General features: G+C 45.5%; 1 protein-coding gene across 1 annotated transcript in view; it reads left to right on the top strand.

The window, feature by feature from the left end:
• Positions 1 to 18,929, top strand: part of CFAP43 (cilia and flagella associated protein 43) — a 1,012,780-nt gene that overhangs the window by 169,797 nt on the left and 824,054 nt on the right. The window contains exon 5 of the mRNA XM_069611745.1: positions 12,323 to 12,479. Coding sequence (XP_069467846.1) covers positions 12,323 to 12,479 — 157 coding nt within the window. The remainder of the gene's footprint in view (positions 1 to 12,322; positions 12,480 to 18,929) is intronic.

The following is an 18,929-nucleotide window of genomic DNA, read 5'->3' as shown; positions in this document are numbered from 1 at the left end:
TTTTTTTACCAAGTCCCAGTTTTTATTGATAATTGTTCTGATTGAATTGCTTATAGGGTTGAATGTTGTTACACAGACCAGTCTCTCATTGGATTTTTTATCCTTACCTTGTAGAGCGAGTTCTCTGTTTGTGTTGGCAACTCTCTTTAGGTTGTTTCTGACCAGACGTTTCGGATACCCCCGGGTGCCCAGCCTCTCTTTAAGTTGTGTGGCATGTGTATTATAGTCCTCCTTATTGGTACAGTTTCGTCGAATCCTCAAGAATTTACCATAAGGTAAATTAAATTTGAGGCTCTAAGGGTGGAAACTGGAGTAGTGCAGTAGGGTGTTCTTGTCTGTAACTTTTCTGTAGAGTGAGGTGGGTAGATTGTTCCCTTGTTTCCTAATCATCAGATCTAGAAACCTTACCTGGTCTCTGCTCCACTCGATGGTGAATTTTATATTTAGATCACATGTATTGAGCCACTTGTGAAAGGTAAGTAGGGATATGCTGTCCCCTCCCCAAATGATGAACACATCGTCGATGTAGCGAAGCCACATCTTCAACTGTCCGTTTGTCTGATCTTTAAGGATTTCAGCAATGAACCTTGATTCAAACTTTGCCATGTATAGATTAGCTACATGGGGGGCGAAGGTCCTCTAGCGGATCAGACCCAACCTTAGATGGGCCACCTAGGCCATCACAGAAAGGGCGGGGTGCATTCCCACAACAAGGGGGTTTTACTTGTGATCTAAATATAAAATTCACCATCGAGTGGAGCAGAGACCAGGTAAGCTTTCTAGATCTGATGATTAGGAAACAAGGGAACAATCTAGCCACCTCACTCTACAGAAAAGTTACAGACAAGAACACTCTACAGCACTACTCCAGTTTCCACCCTGAGAGCCTCAAATTTAATTTACCTTATGGTCAATTCTTGAGGATTCAACGAAACTGTACCAATAAGGAGGACTACAATACACATGCCACACAACTTAAAGAGAGGCTGGGCACCCGGGGGTATCCGAAACGTCTGGTTAGAAACAACCTAAAGAGAGTTGCCAACACAAACAGAGAACTCGCTCTACAAGGCAAGGATAAAAAATCTAATGAGAGACTGGTCTGTGTAACAACATTCAACCCTATAAGCAATTCAATCAGAAAAATTATCAATACAAACTGGGACTTGGTAAAAAACCCTGGTACTCTGTCGAAAAAACCAATGTTTGCATTCAAGCGCAACTGCAATCTATGACAAAAGCTGGTCCACACTTACCGTGAGAAATCCAAAGAAAACACCATCACGAACCAATGGGGACTTCCCCCTATCATTGGACACTATAAATGTGGCAACTGCAGTATCTGCCCCCTAACTGAGACGAAACATAGTTTCAAATATGGAGACAAGACATGGTGGATGAAAAGCCATACAAACTGTCGCACAAGAAATGCCATTTATGTTATATCCTGCCCCTGTCACCTACTTTATGTGGGTAAAACCACTAGAGAAGTGAGGGTACGAATTGGAGAACACTGTTCATGTATCAGAAACCACACTCCAGACAAAACCCTTGGTTGAACATTTCAACAGGTACAACCATAAAGACACAGAAATGAAGTGGTTTGTATTACACACATTAAACACAAATACCAGAGGTGGAGACATGGCAAGTGCTCTACATCTTCTTGAACAGAAATGGATTTATCCTTTGGACACGGTACAGCATGGGTTAAACATTTCGGTGGAATGGAACACACTAAATAGCAAATAACTCATGAGATGGTTAAAAAAATTACATTACCATTAAAAAAAACTACATTACCCATAATGCACTTCAAACGTGAGCCACCCTTACACTGGGAAGGAGAGTTTCCCGGTCTCCAAACTCGCGACTTTTCTAAGCACTTTATTTGCTAACTATAATGAAGCAAGATAAAGTACACTCAAGCAGAAGCTGTTTCCCACTCCAACAAGGGTTTTTACCATTTCCACCTCCCTTTGTGCATTTTTAAATAAGATGCATGTTTATAAATAAGAGGCATGCGCTTTCTTCCATCACATGAATGAACATTCATTTATATGGTCAGAGGGACTCGGATGTCCACTGACTAAATGGCCTGCGCATCTCATGGACTTCAAATCCCACAATCCTAAGGAGCTGCGCTACAACTCTAGAGCGCATGATCGTGTGCCTTCCAGGCAACACTGGCAGACGAAAGCAGACGGAGCAGACACCATGACCTTGCTGCTTCGGGACTCATTGCCTGATTTATTGCATAAATGACAAGGTAAGTAAATAAATAGAGCCACAGGGAACGGCACATTTGTGCACATCTTGAAAGCGTATATTTAATGTGCCGCTGTGTGCCTGTGTTTACTTTGGCAGAGCCACGGCTTCGATCAGGGCCCTGCATTCCACGGCCTCATAGAATCCATTAAAGGCATCTAGCATTTAGGTAGCGGCATCCAAGACCCAGCAAGTGGCCGCAATAAATATGTAAGCATTTTTCCCATTTATAAAGTTTTATGTATGAACACTGATAATTTCACAGGTTTATGCATGTTCCACATGGTTTGTTTTGTTTTCTCCTCTGCAGGCGTCTTAAGCGCGCATCTGCCCCTATCGATAGGCCTGCACTACACTGGGCCACAAGACTCTAAATAACAGGGAGTACCAACCCACTAATTGTAATTATCACAGTTGGCTCTACTTTACAATTTTCTGAATATATACATCCTTTCATTTTATAGGACACTGAACACAACGTGAAGCGCCATTTCTTGGAAGCATTCATAAAGGGATCCACTTCACCCCACAGGCTCACCTTCCCTGAAAGTCTCAGAGGAGGTGAGCGGTTGCTATACAGCTAAACCAGACAGCTGTATGTCTTACCCAGTGAAGGGTTTTTGAATGAACACAGAGATGACAATTCTATTTATTTTTTATTTATTTTTTAGATCAAAGGCTCCCTTGCCACACACCCCCCACTTTTGTTTCCATCAAGAGGCAACACGGATTCAGCGATTGCTCTCCTGTCCTGAAGAAGGTTGAATATTAAGTCATTTTTTGAGGAGATCGGTTTTCCTCGCCAAGAGAACTCAACCAAAACATGTTGACAACAGTTTTCCAACCCTCTGAATACAGACAGAGGGACTCATTGTAAAATAATTGAGTTTCTAATTTACAATTGTTTGTTCTACCACTGTGATATGAATAAGATATCACTTCTGTTCTTTCTATCCTTTGTGAATATGATGAATGCATGAAGAAGTTGTGAATGAGTTGTGTATGGAGGGATGTGTTGTTGGGTATCTGGAGTTAAATTGTATATGAATATGATCACTGCATATAAGTTTGTATAATATTATTTGTATTTGTACAATAAACAGAAAGCTACTATAATTTAAACAGTAGATAGCTGTCATCTTTGGTCTAGTTGGCCCATTTTTCTCTATCCCACTATAGAATTGCCTGAAGGGCCATAGACTGTAATCAGGCTTCCCTTATTATCTCTGGTTCCATGTGATGCCACTCATACATCGCAAGCCAATCGCATTGCAGATTGGTAGCATGGAGAGTGTACAAGTTGTATAAAAGTAGCATTCATGTTTTTCAAATTGTTGACAGCATATATCTTAAGGCAGCAGCAGTCACCGGAGCAACCGTTTGTTGTTATGGAAACATTTTAGCTAGCATTTCTTTCCTATATGTCTGCATGTGTGCTTTAATAAATGCATTTTTTATTAGAATAAATGCAGAAAAATATTGGTTGTGAATTATCATTTTATATGATAAAAATAAATGTGGATAAATACAGAAAAACAGACCCAAAAATAAATATGGATAAATACTGACGGAAATGGCAGAAAAATAAATCCCATAAAATGGGAAGCCTTCCTTATATCCCAGCTAGGTGTCATCTTGGAATGGGTGTGGCTGCCAGATGCCTTTGCTTCTGTCTAACGCTCCATTGGCATTGAGGAATAGAGTATGTCTCTCTCCAAATTACTGAAGTGTGCCAAGCTTGTGGTAGCTCCTACGAGCTGCGGTCAAAGACTTGACCCTCCATCTGCTGATGCTTGCTACATAAACATAATGTCTGTAGAGCCCTGCAACCACAGGGAGCACTGGATTCCTCAGTGTTTCTGTCTGAGGGTCCCATTTACACTTTTTGTGCCATTTTTTTTTTAAATGATGGTACAGTTGGTTTAGAACTATCACATATCAATTCATCACAGATAAAAGGAATAGTAAGTCAGTCACATAACATTACAAATAACATTTACACAACACTCAGACACCTTTACGTACATTGCATAAATAAAACAATATCAACAAATAATCACATTACACTTTTAATCAATATTGCAATCGTTAAAACATAATTAAACATCGTTAGGTGACTAGTTCCATGTTTAAAAAGAACCTAAATATTCTTTAAGGACTTAACAGGTTCCTGCTCGAAAGCCCGCCAAACTCTAATTAGTGCAATTGATCGTGATAAACTGCATCCTGATGGACCATTGACCCAGAACAATTCCCTCTGCACCTCCTGTAAACCTTCTGCTAGATGCATGTTATGTCTCACATAATGTTTTGTCATAGTTGTACATGAGGTGAGCACATGATGGAGTGATTCAATTTCATCAGTATCTCCACATAGGCGGCACCTTCTGTCCGTCCTCGGTATACGCAACCAGGCACCATTAACTGCCATAACTGGTAGCTTATTCAGTCTTACAAGCATGAAGACACGCCTCCTAGGAGGACTAGGGAACTGATAGATGTACGTCATTGCTTTATGGCAAGGGAAATATAGTTTAGCAAAGGTGCTCAAAGATGACCGCCTCCCTACATAATCATGATTCTGGGACCAGTCCTTTAATAATGTTTTCTTTTTAAATGACCCCAGGAGTACCTCCAATCCTGAATTCCAATCCGGGTCCAGGAAATGTTTGTGAAAAAATCATTGTTAATAGTTTAAAAATTCCCCCGTAGCACATTATTCCTATCGACACACATAGTTTTTATGAGTAAATTCCCTCGGTTGATTTGCACCACTGTGTATAGAGAGATTAAACCAAGCTCTATTCTAATCACTTGTATAGGCTTTGATAGACCCAAAATGAGGCCCAGATCTAGCCCCTTTTAAGGTATGTGCCCACTTTCTGCAACAATAGGGGTGTTGGCGCCAGCGGGACAAATTATATACAAAGGTAGAGATGGGATAGGGAACTTGTGAGATCCTTGTATACCCCCTCTGGGGTCAGCACTGCTGCCCTGGGCAATCATCTAGCCTCCTGCATGTGCCCTTGTGAACCACTTCACTAATAGGCACATTTAGGAACTCTTACCGTTTAATTTGTCTTTTCTTGCAACACTATGGGGTCATTCCGAGGTTGGAGGTAAGTAACTGTCCGTGTAGTCATTAGCCCACTAATAGAGGGCTATTACAACTTCGCGGGCAAGAGCTTTGCACCATGTCGGTAAGGACATTACCGCCATGCCGTTAAAGGCACGAAAAATGCCCTTTGTGGCATCATGCATAGCTCAGATAGCACTACCGGCATGAACCAATGTGGCATTAGCGGTGACCGATATTAATGGTGACCGCTAATAACGGTCACCGGAAATAAGCGGAACCGGAAGTAGCGTCATCGCACAGGAACGGGAAGGAGCATGGCAGTCATCTTTAAAAACACAATCCGTTGCCATCCTCAGCACACAAGACCTTTGGGAATCTGCTGTTTGTCAGAAAAGCTTCTTCAAACCAACCACAATGCCCAAGGCCCTTAAGAAGGGAGCTGCCCGCCAGCGCAAGGAGTGCTTCAACGAGGATGAGTTGGAGATGCTAGCCGGGACACTGCAGGAGCATGCTGGGATTGTGTTTTCCAACAGCATGAAGAGGGAGGCCATCTTGAAAAAAAAAGAGATCTGGGCACTTGTGGCAGGGAAAGTTAGTGCAGTTGGAAACCCCCCACGCACCACAAAAGACTGCCATAAGCGCTGGGTCGACTTGCGGCTCAGAGTAAGAAACATGATCTCCGTCAGCAGGAGCTAGGCAATGGCAACGGGAGGAAGTGCCAGCTCACCCATCAAGCTGACCCCATGGGAGGACATCTGCGCCGGCATGATTGGAATGGAGGGGATAGAAGGTGTCGGCGAGATGGAGTGTGGTGCCACAACATCGGCCGATGGAGGTGAGTGTCCTAAGAAAACACTGTAATGCAGAGTCTGATGAAAGTCAACCAATATGTCAGTCCAAAGAGGCAAGCCATGGCCCAACACACACACACTCCCAGCAAAGTAGCCGGACGCATCACAGACACATGCCGATGCCTGCAGCAAGGCAATGCCGTACCTGACGCAAGACAAAAAATGCATGTCACATAGCATAGGTCTTGGCCAACATGAGTGACCCCGACGTATGCCTGCAAACCCACCCATGTATCAAGCAACGTGATCATCCAAACTCAAATGCCTATTTCCCTCGATTGTGTGGATGATCAATTGTCCAAATGTATGTATGATGCCTATCAAAACATCACTCATGCAGTCCCTCTCTTCGACCCCCACAGGCTCTGACCATGACAGCGATGGCCAGGAATCTACCCCCGCGAAGACCATACCGGAAGAGGTACCGGGATGACACCAACTGCCTTTCCATATCGAAGGGCCAACCTAGGGGCCACCGTGCACCACCAGGCAAGACACCCCAGGTTGCCAGTACACCCCCCCAAAATATCATCCCTTAAAACAGACCATGCCACCACTCCGGAGCAGTCTGGACGGGAGCAAATTGAAGGGCACTTCAGTCCGATAGTGGCGAGTATTGAGGCTGAGCAGGACACCCAGGAACCATCCACCTCCACAGGTGCACCCGCAGGGCTGCAGCGTGCAAAGCAGGTGACTGCCCTTATGCGGCAGTTTGTTGAGGACAACACACAGGCTAGGCAGGAGTGGTGGGAGAACATGGCCTCTCTAGGCAGGACCATCTCTGAGAACACTGCCTCCATGGGCAAAATATTTGCTGAAAACACTAGCCGCCTCTATGCTGCATAGCCGATGCCATGGAGGCAGGGCGTCCGGCAACCCAATTCGAGCAGGCGGCCACACCGTCATCATCTAGCTCGACCCAGACGAGCCCGCTCCGCAGGTCATCACGCACCCGGCACCGGCCAGACATGCCGCCACCTGGTCCAGGGAGTGTGAATTAATAGTGTGGGCAGCCTCATGTAGGCATTAGAGACTTGATGGGACATGTGTGGGGGAGTTGTGCGGGGGTGAGGGTGTGTGGGGGAGTTGTAGGGGGAGGGAGGTGAGGGTGTGTGGGGGAGTTGTAGGGGGAAGGGGGTAAGGGTGTGTGGGGGAGTTGGGGGAGCAGGTGGGGGGTGGGGGTGGTGGAGGGTTATTGCAATATCATTATCTTTGTTAAATTTAATACACCCGTTGTGTTAAAAGCAAGACCTGAGTGGACATTCATCATTGCGCATGTGTCATTTATTCATATACAGTGCATAGTGTGCATGTACCCACACACCCAGTGGCCTCTGTCAGAATATCATGTCACCCTCTGCAGCCATGTCTGTCAGTAATATTGTGCAATCACTGACTGACACACATCACGTCCCTACTGTGCACGGGCATCGCAATGATGTGCAGCCACTTCTTCTTCATCCCCTTCATCATCACCAGGTGGTAGCAGTCCAATATCAGAGGTCAGGGGCATGTTGCGTCGGATACACATGTTGTGCAGCATAACGCATGCCATGATGGCCACCTTCTCATACCTGTAGAGGAGTGCCCCACCTGACGGGCTAAGGCAGCAAAACCATGCCTTCAACAGGCCAAATGTCTGGTCAATGGCCACACGGGTAAGAGTGTGGGATCGATTGTAGTCCTTGTCATGCCTGTTCTGTGTGTTTTGGAAAGGGGTGATGAGCCATGGCATCAAGGGATAGCCACTGTCACCTGCATGGGAGGCATAAAAAGCTAAATGTCAGTAGATTGATGATGGACAGCTGTACTAGTTACACATGTCGGCAGATTATCGTTGGTCACATGCACATGTCCCTGGTTGTATGCATGCCATTTTTAGGCCCTCAATGTGTCCTGTGAAATGGAATAATGGTGTGGGCTGCTTCTTCAAGATGATACACGATGTGCTCTGCCGTCTTGTAGATCATGCATTGTGTATGCATACAGCTGTGTCTGTGTAAATTTAGTGATGTGTTGTGTTCTGTAGGATTTTCTGATGGGGAGCGTTGGCAGTAGGCTCTGCAATGTTAGGCATTCTGCGCTGATTTTTGCCATGGTGACATGCAGCATTCCTGTGGTTGATCCGGGATATCGGGCACAACAGTGTGTGATGATCTTGCTTGCGTCGCCTTCCATCTGCACCTGTTTGTAGTGGTATAGCTTGCGATTGCGGTAAACCACCTCCATGGCATGGAGGCCACCTTTTGTTTCAAGAGTCTCCTGGGGAGTCTGTGGTAGGGATATGCATTCCGTTGTGTGCTTGAGGAGGGCATCCAGCACTTGCTTCAGGATGCAAGTGAATAAGGGTGGTGATATGCCTTGCATGTGCCCCACTTTGTGCTGGTAGATGGCTGTGGAAAGGAAGTGGAGCACTGACAGTACCTTCAGTAGAGGGGGGTGGCGGTGCGTATTTCAATGAGGCTGACAATCGTGTATCATGTCCACGATGGTGTTGATGGTGTCCCGGTCCAGACGGTACAGGGTGTGGTTGTGCTGCGGGGTTGGGTTGGAGCGACTGGCTCTGATGTTTGGGATTGGGGGCTGCATGCGGGGTTATGCTGGCTGCACTGGTGGGGCATGTTGGGCCTGTCTCACCCACCTTCTCCTGCTGCGTCTCCTCTGTGGTGCCTGCTGTTGGTGTTGTTGCTGGTGTTGCAATGCATGCATGTTCTCCAGCTGAAGTGCTGATGCTACTCTTGGATTGATCTTGGTGTGGAAAGGGGTGTGGTGTGTGCTCCTTTTGGTCATGGCCAGACTCCATTGCCTCTACCTGTGATGATGGTGTGCACCTGTGGCAGTTGGGTGCACTGCACATGGCATTTTACGGTTGGTCAGAGATGCTGGTATTTACGGCATGCCGGAATCCACTTTTAACGTCTTCATGATTCCGGTATTTGCATGTCCGCTTCACTTGTGATCTCCTCCAGTTTACGGCATGCTGCTATTGCCGGTATGATGGCCTGCGTGTCCGCGCCCATGCCGCTATTAGAGGCACCGTTATTTATGGTGCCGCTAATAGCGGTTTGGCTGGTCGGAATAGCCCGGAGCGGTAAGCGATGCCGGTAATCCTTTACCGGCATCGTTTATCCCTTACCTCCAACCTCGGAATGACCCCCTATCACTGGTTGTATGTATGAATGCTCCCTGTTGCCTCTCGACTATCAAGATGGCACCACACAGGGAAGGGCCTTGGGTGGATGGAAAATGTGGGTGGTACACAGCATGTTCTCACCTGCTTTTCCAGCCACCTGATTGGCTGAGCACCCTTCCCCAGGTGCAAATGGTGAATCAATCTGTGATTGTCAAGATAGTGTTCTTTGAGTGTCTTCAAGTCCTTCCTGAAGTGTAGGATAGAGGGGGCAAGTCTTAATCTGTGTTGGTATCTTACTCCAGAGACAGGGTGCATAGCATTAAAATATCTGTTTCCTGTTTTTTCCTCTTGCAGTTCAGTGGTTGTTGATTGTAATCTGATTACTCTATGGCTCATCTCATTGTTGGTTATACAGTTAATTTATGTAGTTGCTGAAAGAAGCAGTTGTATTGCACTACACTTGCCAACATATCAGTCAAACCTGCAGTTTCAGTGCACTGTTTTTTGTAACTGGTTGACTTCTTTTATATGTGCAAAAAGTGAAAAGATTCAAAAAGCAACAGACCAAAAGGGCTTAACTAAAGCACTGATTGAATCTCCCTTGAGTCCCCCGAAACCTGCTCCTCTATTAAATCACTGTAGCGTACATTACCGTACATTTCTGCTTGGCAAATTATCCGCAAGTCTGGATCATCCCAATTCTATGCACCAGTGGACAACCTCCCTAACTTGTCCCTCTTGCTCTAGCGACTTTCATCCAATACCAAGGTAAAGCACCCTTTTAAACCAGTGATCGATTCTGTATGGGGCACTTTGTAAAGAGTTCCTTGTAGAAGCATGTTATGAAGGTTTTCAAAGTCACAGACTGTGGGTATTAGAAGAAGTTATTCGATAATAAAATGATTAGACAAAGGTAGAGAGGCAGATGTTTCACAAATTGGAGCTTATGCCTTACACTTAGAAGGTACTTCAGACCCATATACCTACTCTGAAGTCCAACTCTAGCCAGCCGGAGATAGTGCTGAAGAGCAGCAGGAATTTGCATCCAATGCAAACCCAATGGGGAGGGGGCAGTTCAACAGATACAAAGGTTCCCAGGCCCCCAAACATCCAGAAAGATAGAAACAGTCCCAAGCACAATATTTCGCTGGGGTACACTTGTCTCATTGTCGTGGTCACCATGCAAGGATGTCGGGTCGGCGTTTGAAGGGCGATCACTGCGGTCTTCTTTTGGACAGTCTAAGGGAACACCAAGGTTCTGTCTTGCTGCAAAGAAGAGACACTCTTGGACAACTTGACAGATGCATGGATCCAAGGTAGGGTCTGGAGACCCTGAGCAGCTCAGCGGTTGGACTTCGGTCGCCTACCAAGCTCCTCCAGAAGGATGTTCTGCTTGCAGGGAAGCAAGGCTGGATTTGGGACTTGTGGAGAAAATGCAAAGACGCATGCTGCAATGGCAGAAAGCAGGTGATGAACCTCAGGCAGGACAGTCGACTGTGTGGTCCCATCAGTCAAATGGAGTAAGGCACCTCGTGGAGGTTTCCCTTGTGAAACCGAAGTGCAAGGTCCGCAACATGGTAGAATTGGCTGAGCCAATGCTGGTTCCTGCATCAGTCCTCTGGTATCTCTCGGTCATCTTCTTCTTGGGATCTCTTTAGATATCTTCAGCTTCAGTCGTCAAGCTCATTGCCTGATACCCAGCCCTCCAAAACGGGTGCTTGCAACATTCAAAATTAGAGGTGGCTGTCCAATAATTGCCAACTAGCCTCACAGTATCTGCCCAGCAACAACCATGCCCCTGTATTAATGTAAATTGGGGAAGGCAGCTCACCCTCCCCACTTCCTGCTACTTGCACACGTGGGAGAACCTTTGCAGGCTTTCTGTAAGAAGCCTACCAAGGTGTATGAAGAAAGGGGACCTTCCCCCACTTGACTTAAAACACGTGGCAATGCCATTTTCAGTATATTGTCCTCTTAAATGCATTATCATTGCAAAAAAAGGCAGCGAGTGATAATGCATCTGCAAAAAGGGTTAAAATATAACGACTGCCACAAGCCTACTGGGAGGATGCTTGGAAAAGTAACCACAATGTTTGGTAGGGCTGAGAGGATAGGGGGCAACAAGTCTTTCTTGGAAGCAAGACATCACAGAGCAACACTGGTTTGCATCCCGGCCCTGCGCTTAGAGACTGATCTCTGGTATTAAGTGTGTTATAAAAGATTAATTCATTCAATCATTAATTAGGACAAATAAAAGGGGACCCACAACCCTTCATGTAAGATGGCTTGTGCTGCAAGAGTAAAAACACACATAAAAAGAGGGGACCACTTCTGCACTGGTAGACACCTGGACTACCCAGTGAACCCAAACCTACATTGCAAAACAGGCCAGTGGTGAGTGGGATGACAATGTCTCTCACCTTCAATGTCAATCAGAAAATACCCAGTAGTTCTGGCAGGCTGAAGGAAGAGAGGGAAAGATTTACAAAAAGAAAATCTCCCTAACAAAGCACTATTCCCTGTCCCTAATAGATGCAAATGCTTGAGGGCCTCATTGTGTGACAATTAATATGAATTGATGTTTTTACACTATGGCTCATCGTTTAATTATTTTGGGTGCCATGTCTGTCTTTAGATTGTTGAATGGTGGAGATTCATGCATTATTCCATGACATGTTGTTAAGACATTGGCTTTCAAAACAGAAGATGTGCTAACTCAGGGAGTTAAATGTTCACACTGCTGTGATCTGTGTTCACCCTTCTGGTCAAAGCTGTGAATGGTGAGCCACCATAGTCTTTCATTTGGTGAAACGTAATCGTTTTTTTTTCCATTAGACCTACTTAGTCTAGATACTTGCATACTATATAGGTAATTTGAAGCCGAAATGTGAGGCTGCATTCTGGCCAGCATGGCAACTCTACTACTTTGAATGGCGTTTGTAAACCAAATGAATTGTTAATTCTACTTTTGGTTGGCTGTTGTCTCTGCAGGCCGATCAAACTTCCAAATCATGATGGCACTATCGTGGAAGATGTTAAAGCTGCAGATGCAGGTCCTCCCGTCAGCATGCAAACTTCCTATGATGGACCATCACTGCCAGTGGCTGCTATTGCCGGGCTTGTAGGTGACATAGCAGAAACATTCACGGCAAGTATTTTATTTAAAACTAGTGCTGTTTTCAAAAAGTTTTTGATGCAATTGATTTACATTGAGATCAATCACTTATGGATGTGTTGACCAAATTCAAAACAGTCTCACTTAAGCTATTGAATTCCTCACACTTAGAATGTATGCTCAACAAAAGGCTAAAGCACACATTTACAAAGTGACGTAGACATTGATGACAGACCAACTATAACGCTCCTTATAGTCTACCAATATCATTTCCTACTGCAGTGTCGCGCCGTTCTTTGGTCTTCTCCTTTACTGAGTTGTGACAACAAGAGGATGTTTTCAGTCCATACATTTAATTATAGGCAGACATTTTACTCCACAAGTGGAGAATTACGTTCGGGAAAATAAAGAACTTGATGATGTCCTGTAAGAGCTTTGCTCCAATGGGAGAAATGTGTGCTCTTTGGTGAACATCATTGGTAAGGTAAGCAATGTAGAATATGTAGGCCAATAATTACTCACCTTAGGGTAAGTGAGTAATTATTGGCCTACATATTCTATGTTAATAAGTACATGCTACACATCCTCGCAATCATAATCCTAATCATTTTTCTTTCTTTTTCCCTTCCCCTCTCTACTGTAAATTATTAAATTGGACTCATCTTAGGCTCTATTAGTATTGGCCCTTGCTTTGTTATACCTCAATATGACACTTTTAACTCAGGTTACCCCTCTGAAGTTTAGTTAAACCCTGAGGCCATGTAGGCGCTCTTCCAACTATTTATGTTGTGTAAAAAAATGTATTGCACCGGATTGCCTGTGTTTTGAGTTTTCTGCGTTTCTCACACCACCAAAATGGTGTCAGTGGTGGGATTGGCAGGACCAACATGTGGGTCTTTCCCTGCTGACAGCTTGTAACCCTGAGAGCAGTGTGGTTGTCAGCCAAGGCAAAGCTCCCTTATCAACCTAATCCTAAGGGTGCCAGATAGGACATGTTGTGTATGGTGTGGAGGAAATAGACATACCACTTATAGCCAAACTCTGATTAGGCCTAATTTAGAGATCCTGGTTCCCCAAAACCCTATGGGATGCTGGCATCCAACTGGCATCCAAGCGCAATAATGATTTTGATTTTCAATGCAGACTGTGTGAGAAGAGTTTGGGGTTTGACGGGGACAGCAAGGTAGACCTCTGGGTGAAATGACTAAGGATTCTATCCCCTACCCCAACCAATGCCTGACCAACAACTGACAAATGCTTGTTTTCCCCTGCCCAAGATAGACCCTGCCCTAATAAGCAGAATTTCCAGCAGGCCACTGAGTGCAACACCTGAGCAGGGTAGGTGAGCTTTGACACATCTGTCAGTCTGCCAAGCAGCATGCTAAGCAAGGCAAAATGGGTGACTACGGCCCTAAATTTCCAATAGTCCTTTCTCTGAACCAAAGGTTCTTGCCTCACATAATCCTTAGCTGTTGCTTATGGTAATTGACCGGAGTTTACAGAGTGCATAGATCTTTCCCCCTCAAATACCAACTCACAGATACTTCTTTTGCTGCACATGAGATGCAATGTATGAGAGAGTTAGAGAGCGAAAAAATATGTGTATGCAAGTAGCCTATGGCCCAGTCAATGAGTAAGCCTTGGCCGATTCCGTCGCCCATTAAGCATATTCGTAAGACATCCATTACACTGTTGAAGACCATGTCGATGACATCCTATGACTCCAAAGCCTCAGAGGTCCACCCTGTTGACAACCTTGTAAACAACAACTTCATTTGTGGCTTCAGAGATGATGCCCCATCTCAGCTGCACCCTTTGTCTCCTCACAGGTGCCATCTCCTCACCTAATTGATGTCTCCTCCCATTCTATGGAATGACATATTCTACAATACAGCCTTCACACACGCCTCATGGTGCAAGCTGATGGAGAACCTCTAGAACCTCCCTCATGGAATTCAATCCCTAATGCAAACTGACCTTTTCATGCCACTTTGGGAAAAGCTGCAAAAATGTTTGACCTTCTGCCTGCAGATTAGTGGAAAGATGATTTCCTATGCCAACAGTGTGGGAACTCAAGGAAAACAATGTCTGCTCCCATCTAAGATGGCATTTGGGAGATTGGCCTGGAAGAATCTGTTCAGTGCCCCAGCAAAGATAGGTAATGTTGACAAAAACTACAGGGTGACTGACATTGCCCCAAAGCCAATACTCCTTCCTCTCTACAGCTGCAAGAAAAAGGTCTGCTAATCCTTCTTTATTTTGTGCCATTCCTCTGGACACAGAAGGCAGACAGCTCAATGCTTTCGGCAAACAAGTGACCTCTATAGCTGCGATCACCATTAAAGCAGCCAATTCACTAGCTATGTTAGCTAGATACAAAAGGAAGCTCTGGTTTAAAATTGGCCCCATCATCGTCTCTCTTCCTGTTGATAAAAAGCAGGAGGCTTTTGCTGTGCTTGGAGAAGCAGGATCTGCTTCTGACCACGCTACCTCTGTGGCCCTTGACATTGCAGACACAGGGTTACACCAGATGGGCAATGGTGCAGTTGTCCATTGCCAGGGTTGGTTAAAAGCGACTAACTTTCAACCTGATGCCCAGACTAAAGTAATCGACATGCCGTTTGACAGTGAGGACATCTTTGGGTAAAAGGTCACAGACACTTTACAGGTGATCAAGACTGTCACAAACACTGCAAGGTCGATGAGTATGCTACAAAACATAATTTCCACTCCTTTTATTCCAAACAATGCTTCTTGTAGCCTGGCAGGGACTACCACTCCTCATATCTCTCTCACTCATACAGAAGAACAGCATATACCTTAGGAGAGCAGTACAAAGCTCGGTCACGTTCATACTGAGGTGCCCATAGAGGAGGGGGCTTATCAAAGTACAAGGGCCAAGCCAATAATCAGGCTTGACACGTATCAGTTCCTACCCTCTCAATTCCACACCCCAGTGGGAGGGTTACCATCTCTCTTCCAGCATCAGTGGCAAAAGGGGACATCCGACAAATGGGTGCTTTCCATACTAGCACACAGACACACATTACAGTTCATTAAAAGATACCCCACTGCCCCTCCCACCAGCAGGTCGGATAAAATCCATCTGTGCTTCAAAATGCAGTACAATCACTGCTTTCAAAAGGCCATAGAGAAGGTCTCTCGTTCCCAAAGGAACCAGGGAGTCTGCTCTCGCTACTTTCTCACCCACACTTGAGAGACCGGATATAGACCTGTTAGTCACAAACGTAAACTCAAAGTTTACATTTTTCACCAGCGGTTGCCTCAGCAGGACAGCTTAGGTGATACTTGCACATTCTCCTAGCATGGGCAAAATACTTTACGCCTTGTAATAGAAAATGTAGTTCAGATATTGGTCTACAGCAAAATGAATCGACAACAGAAGTGTTATTTCTGAAAGGGCAAGAGAGGCGCTATTAATAAATGTATACTTCCTATTTAATTGCACATTCTGCTTGCTGTCATGTTTATTGTATTTATTGTTCACTTGTCAGGCGCTTATACATTTAGTCATATCTGTTTCACATATCTGTTGGAATATGGGATTGAAAACATTAAATAAACTGGAGTGAAAAAAGGACAAACCTACTATGCCTTGTGAGTATTCAGAAAGTGCAAGTGCAGCAAGGAAGAGGGGAGTGGGGGTAGGTGCTGCGGTGTCCATGCTCATGGGAGAGCGACAGAAGAAGTGCATTGTATGGTAAGTGCTACACAACCTGGAGCCGCATTGGGTTGAAATGTGCGAGCCTCCAGGGCGGAGGTCGGAAAGTGCTGAGGTAAGTGCTGAAGGTAGACAGAAGCTGGGGCGATTGGGTGTCAGAAGTCAAGGCCCTGAGGATGCATAAGGGCACAGGACACCAATCACAGCAACTGTGAGATTAGCAGAGGAGGGGCCAAGGGAAGGAGGAGGTAAAGAGGAAAGACTTGAGCCGCTTACGAAATTTAAGAATGAATTGCTCAAGACGCAGAGGAAGGGGGGAGGCTGTTCCATAGGAGGGAGCCAGCTGAGGAAAGTGATCAACCTCCTGCCCTCTGTTTAGTGAAACACTTTACACACAAAGAGTTGGTGCTAGAGGAACGTAGAGATCTAGAGGGAGAGTATTTAGTAAAAGAGAGTTGCAGGTAGTTTGGTCCCCGGCCCCAAACAGCCTTGTGGATGATGCAGAAGGATTTGAATTTAATCCGTGCAGCAACCGGGAGCCAGTGAAGACTTATTAGGGCAGGAGAGATGCCGTCCCTGGGCTCAAGGCCAAGGATAAGTCTTGCTGCCCTATTCTAGATTAGCTGTAAGGGTCGCAGAGTGGAAGAAGGTAGATTCTGGAGGAGGCTATTGCAATAGTCAACCGTAAAGAGAACCAGGGCTCGGGTAACATTGAGCTTCTGCGGGAAAGTATGAAAAGGGAGAATTCCTTTGAGAAGGAAGAGTTGAAAGTGGGCCTTCTTGGGAATGACCAGAGTGTCAGGGAGGAGAGAGAGGCATTGACGATGACTCCAAGGTTTCTGGCTTCCGATGAAGGATCAGGGGGAGAGCCCATGGAGGAAGGCCTGAGTGAAGGCAAGAACGAGGGAGCATTGGTTCCAATGGCAAGGATCTCAGTTCTGCTGGGATTGAGGCAGAGATCATTCAAAGTGCACCAGGACAGTCCTGCTGGATGGCACACAGGAGCCCGCTCAGGCTCCAGTATGTCTGGAAAGGCAGGAAGTGAGGGAGGGTCCCGAAACATCCCTGTCCTTTCTCTCTAGGTGTGCTTGAGTGAAACCAGTTCTGACTTTCTGGCTGCCTCTCCGGCAGGACAGTCACCCTGCTGAGTGATTGACAGTCTAGGGCTGTGAATGAATGGGAATCAATGTTAACTGAGGATAGCACAGGGGCAATGCGCTTGTCTTGGAAGCAAGACCACGCAGAGCAGCAGAGGTTCGAATCCCGTATCCGCGCTTAGAAAACGAACTCGGGTACGGTATTAGCCGTGTTATGTTAAACCAATTAAATAAATAAATGAACTTCCTTAAAAGGCAAGGTTTTTGGGACTAGTGGCACCTCTTGAGGACAACATCCGATGAAGAAGATGTGAAAAGACGCCAGCAGCACCATCTTGGGCCGCAAAGTGCCCGGTAAAGCCCTGCAGTTCTGCTGACCCCATTTTCATTTCAACTGGGAAGACCTTCAAGGGAGGATTCTCTCCCTTAGGCTTGTGGGGCCAACTAGCATTAAGCTTCATTTTGGCGCAACCCCCGACTTGCTGTGACTTTCCAAGGCTGCAGAATCCCAATGCCCAGGGAGCCCTGACCATCAACGATTGTATTGTCTTCGGGAATGCGAATCCAGCCAAAACTTTGTGGCCATCCAGAGGACCCCTACAGAAGCAGGAAAAATACATACAGAGTCACCTCACCAGAGCTCGGGACCGAGGGATCAAGTAACTTCCAACTGAGCTTTTCGTTCTTCTTTGGCACTAAGAAAAAGGCTCCAAAACCTCAAAAGGTCACTGAATCAAGGAGAATCCATTGCTGTCGAGTCCCTCTCCCGCGTGCTGCAGCAGTAGCCCACCAGACATCCCCCCTCCCTTTCGTCATCACAACCAAGGATCAGGAACAAAGGTCTGCTAGATTTCCACCTGGAACTAATTCTTCGATTCACAGGTACTGTGGGGCTTGGGCTACATCTACCTTTTGCCAATTGTGGTGCTTCCTAGCTTGGAGAGTACTATTTTACACTCTTTAGAGTTGACCTCAACTCACCTGCACTGGCCTCCCAGCTTGTGCTTCTTCAAGGTGGCTCCTCTTGAGCTTCTGTGATGTTCTACTGAATTACTGAATATTTTAAAACATTTACTAATAAGAGAGCATCAGAACTTTGAACTGGCCCATTGACGTTGGCTGTCCTGGCTCCCGAAAGGCCCCCTTCTGAACCAATTGGCTTTGGCAGTGTGTGTTCACTTTCAGGTTGTAATTGTTGAACACTATTATTGCTGGGATTAAAGCCTCCTACATCCCTCTGGGAGAAACGAACTGTTTTACTACTTACAAAGTATATTCTGATTTGACTTTAACTTTTCCCTCCTTGAAACTCAATATTGTAATGGTGATCACTAATAAGTGTTATTACTGACCTCAGATGACGTCACTCAGTGTGCTGGAATATGTTTAACATAAAAGTTTACTCACCTACTTTATTACTCTTGTTGAACTGAATCCTAACTTTGGGATTAATGTTACTATTAGTTGCTGCTTTTTAAAGATTGTCTAAATATTCTTGTGTATATATAAATACATATTTATACTATAACTCTAAGTGTGTGTTTACTTGGATACCTGTATTTACTGATTTCATTGTTCAGCTCTACAGCTACAGCTTGGTTGCCCTGCAGTCACCGCGCTCGCCATTTGCATCCTGAGGTGAGGGGGTGACTGCAGGCAGCTGATTGAGGTATGGAGACCCTCCGTGCGTCTGGTAAATTTTAT

The sequence above is a fragment of the Ambystoma mexicanum genome, chromosome 8 (genome assembly GCF_040938575.1).
Source record: "Ambystoma mexicanum isolate Mex_15411 chromosome 8, UKY_AmexF1_1, whole genome shotgun sequence".
NCBI classification, from domain to species: Eukaryota; Metazoa; Chordata; class Amphibia; order Caudata; family Ambystomatidae; genus Ambystoma; species Ambystoma mexicanum.
Note: the sequence above shows the minus strand (reverse complement) of the source record. Positions and strands in the feature narration are given on the sequence as shown.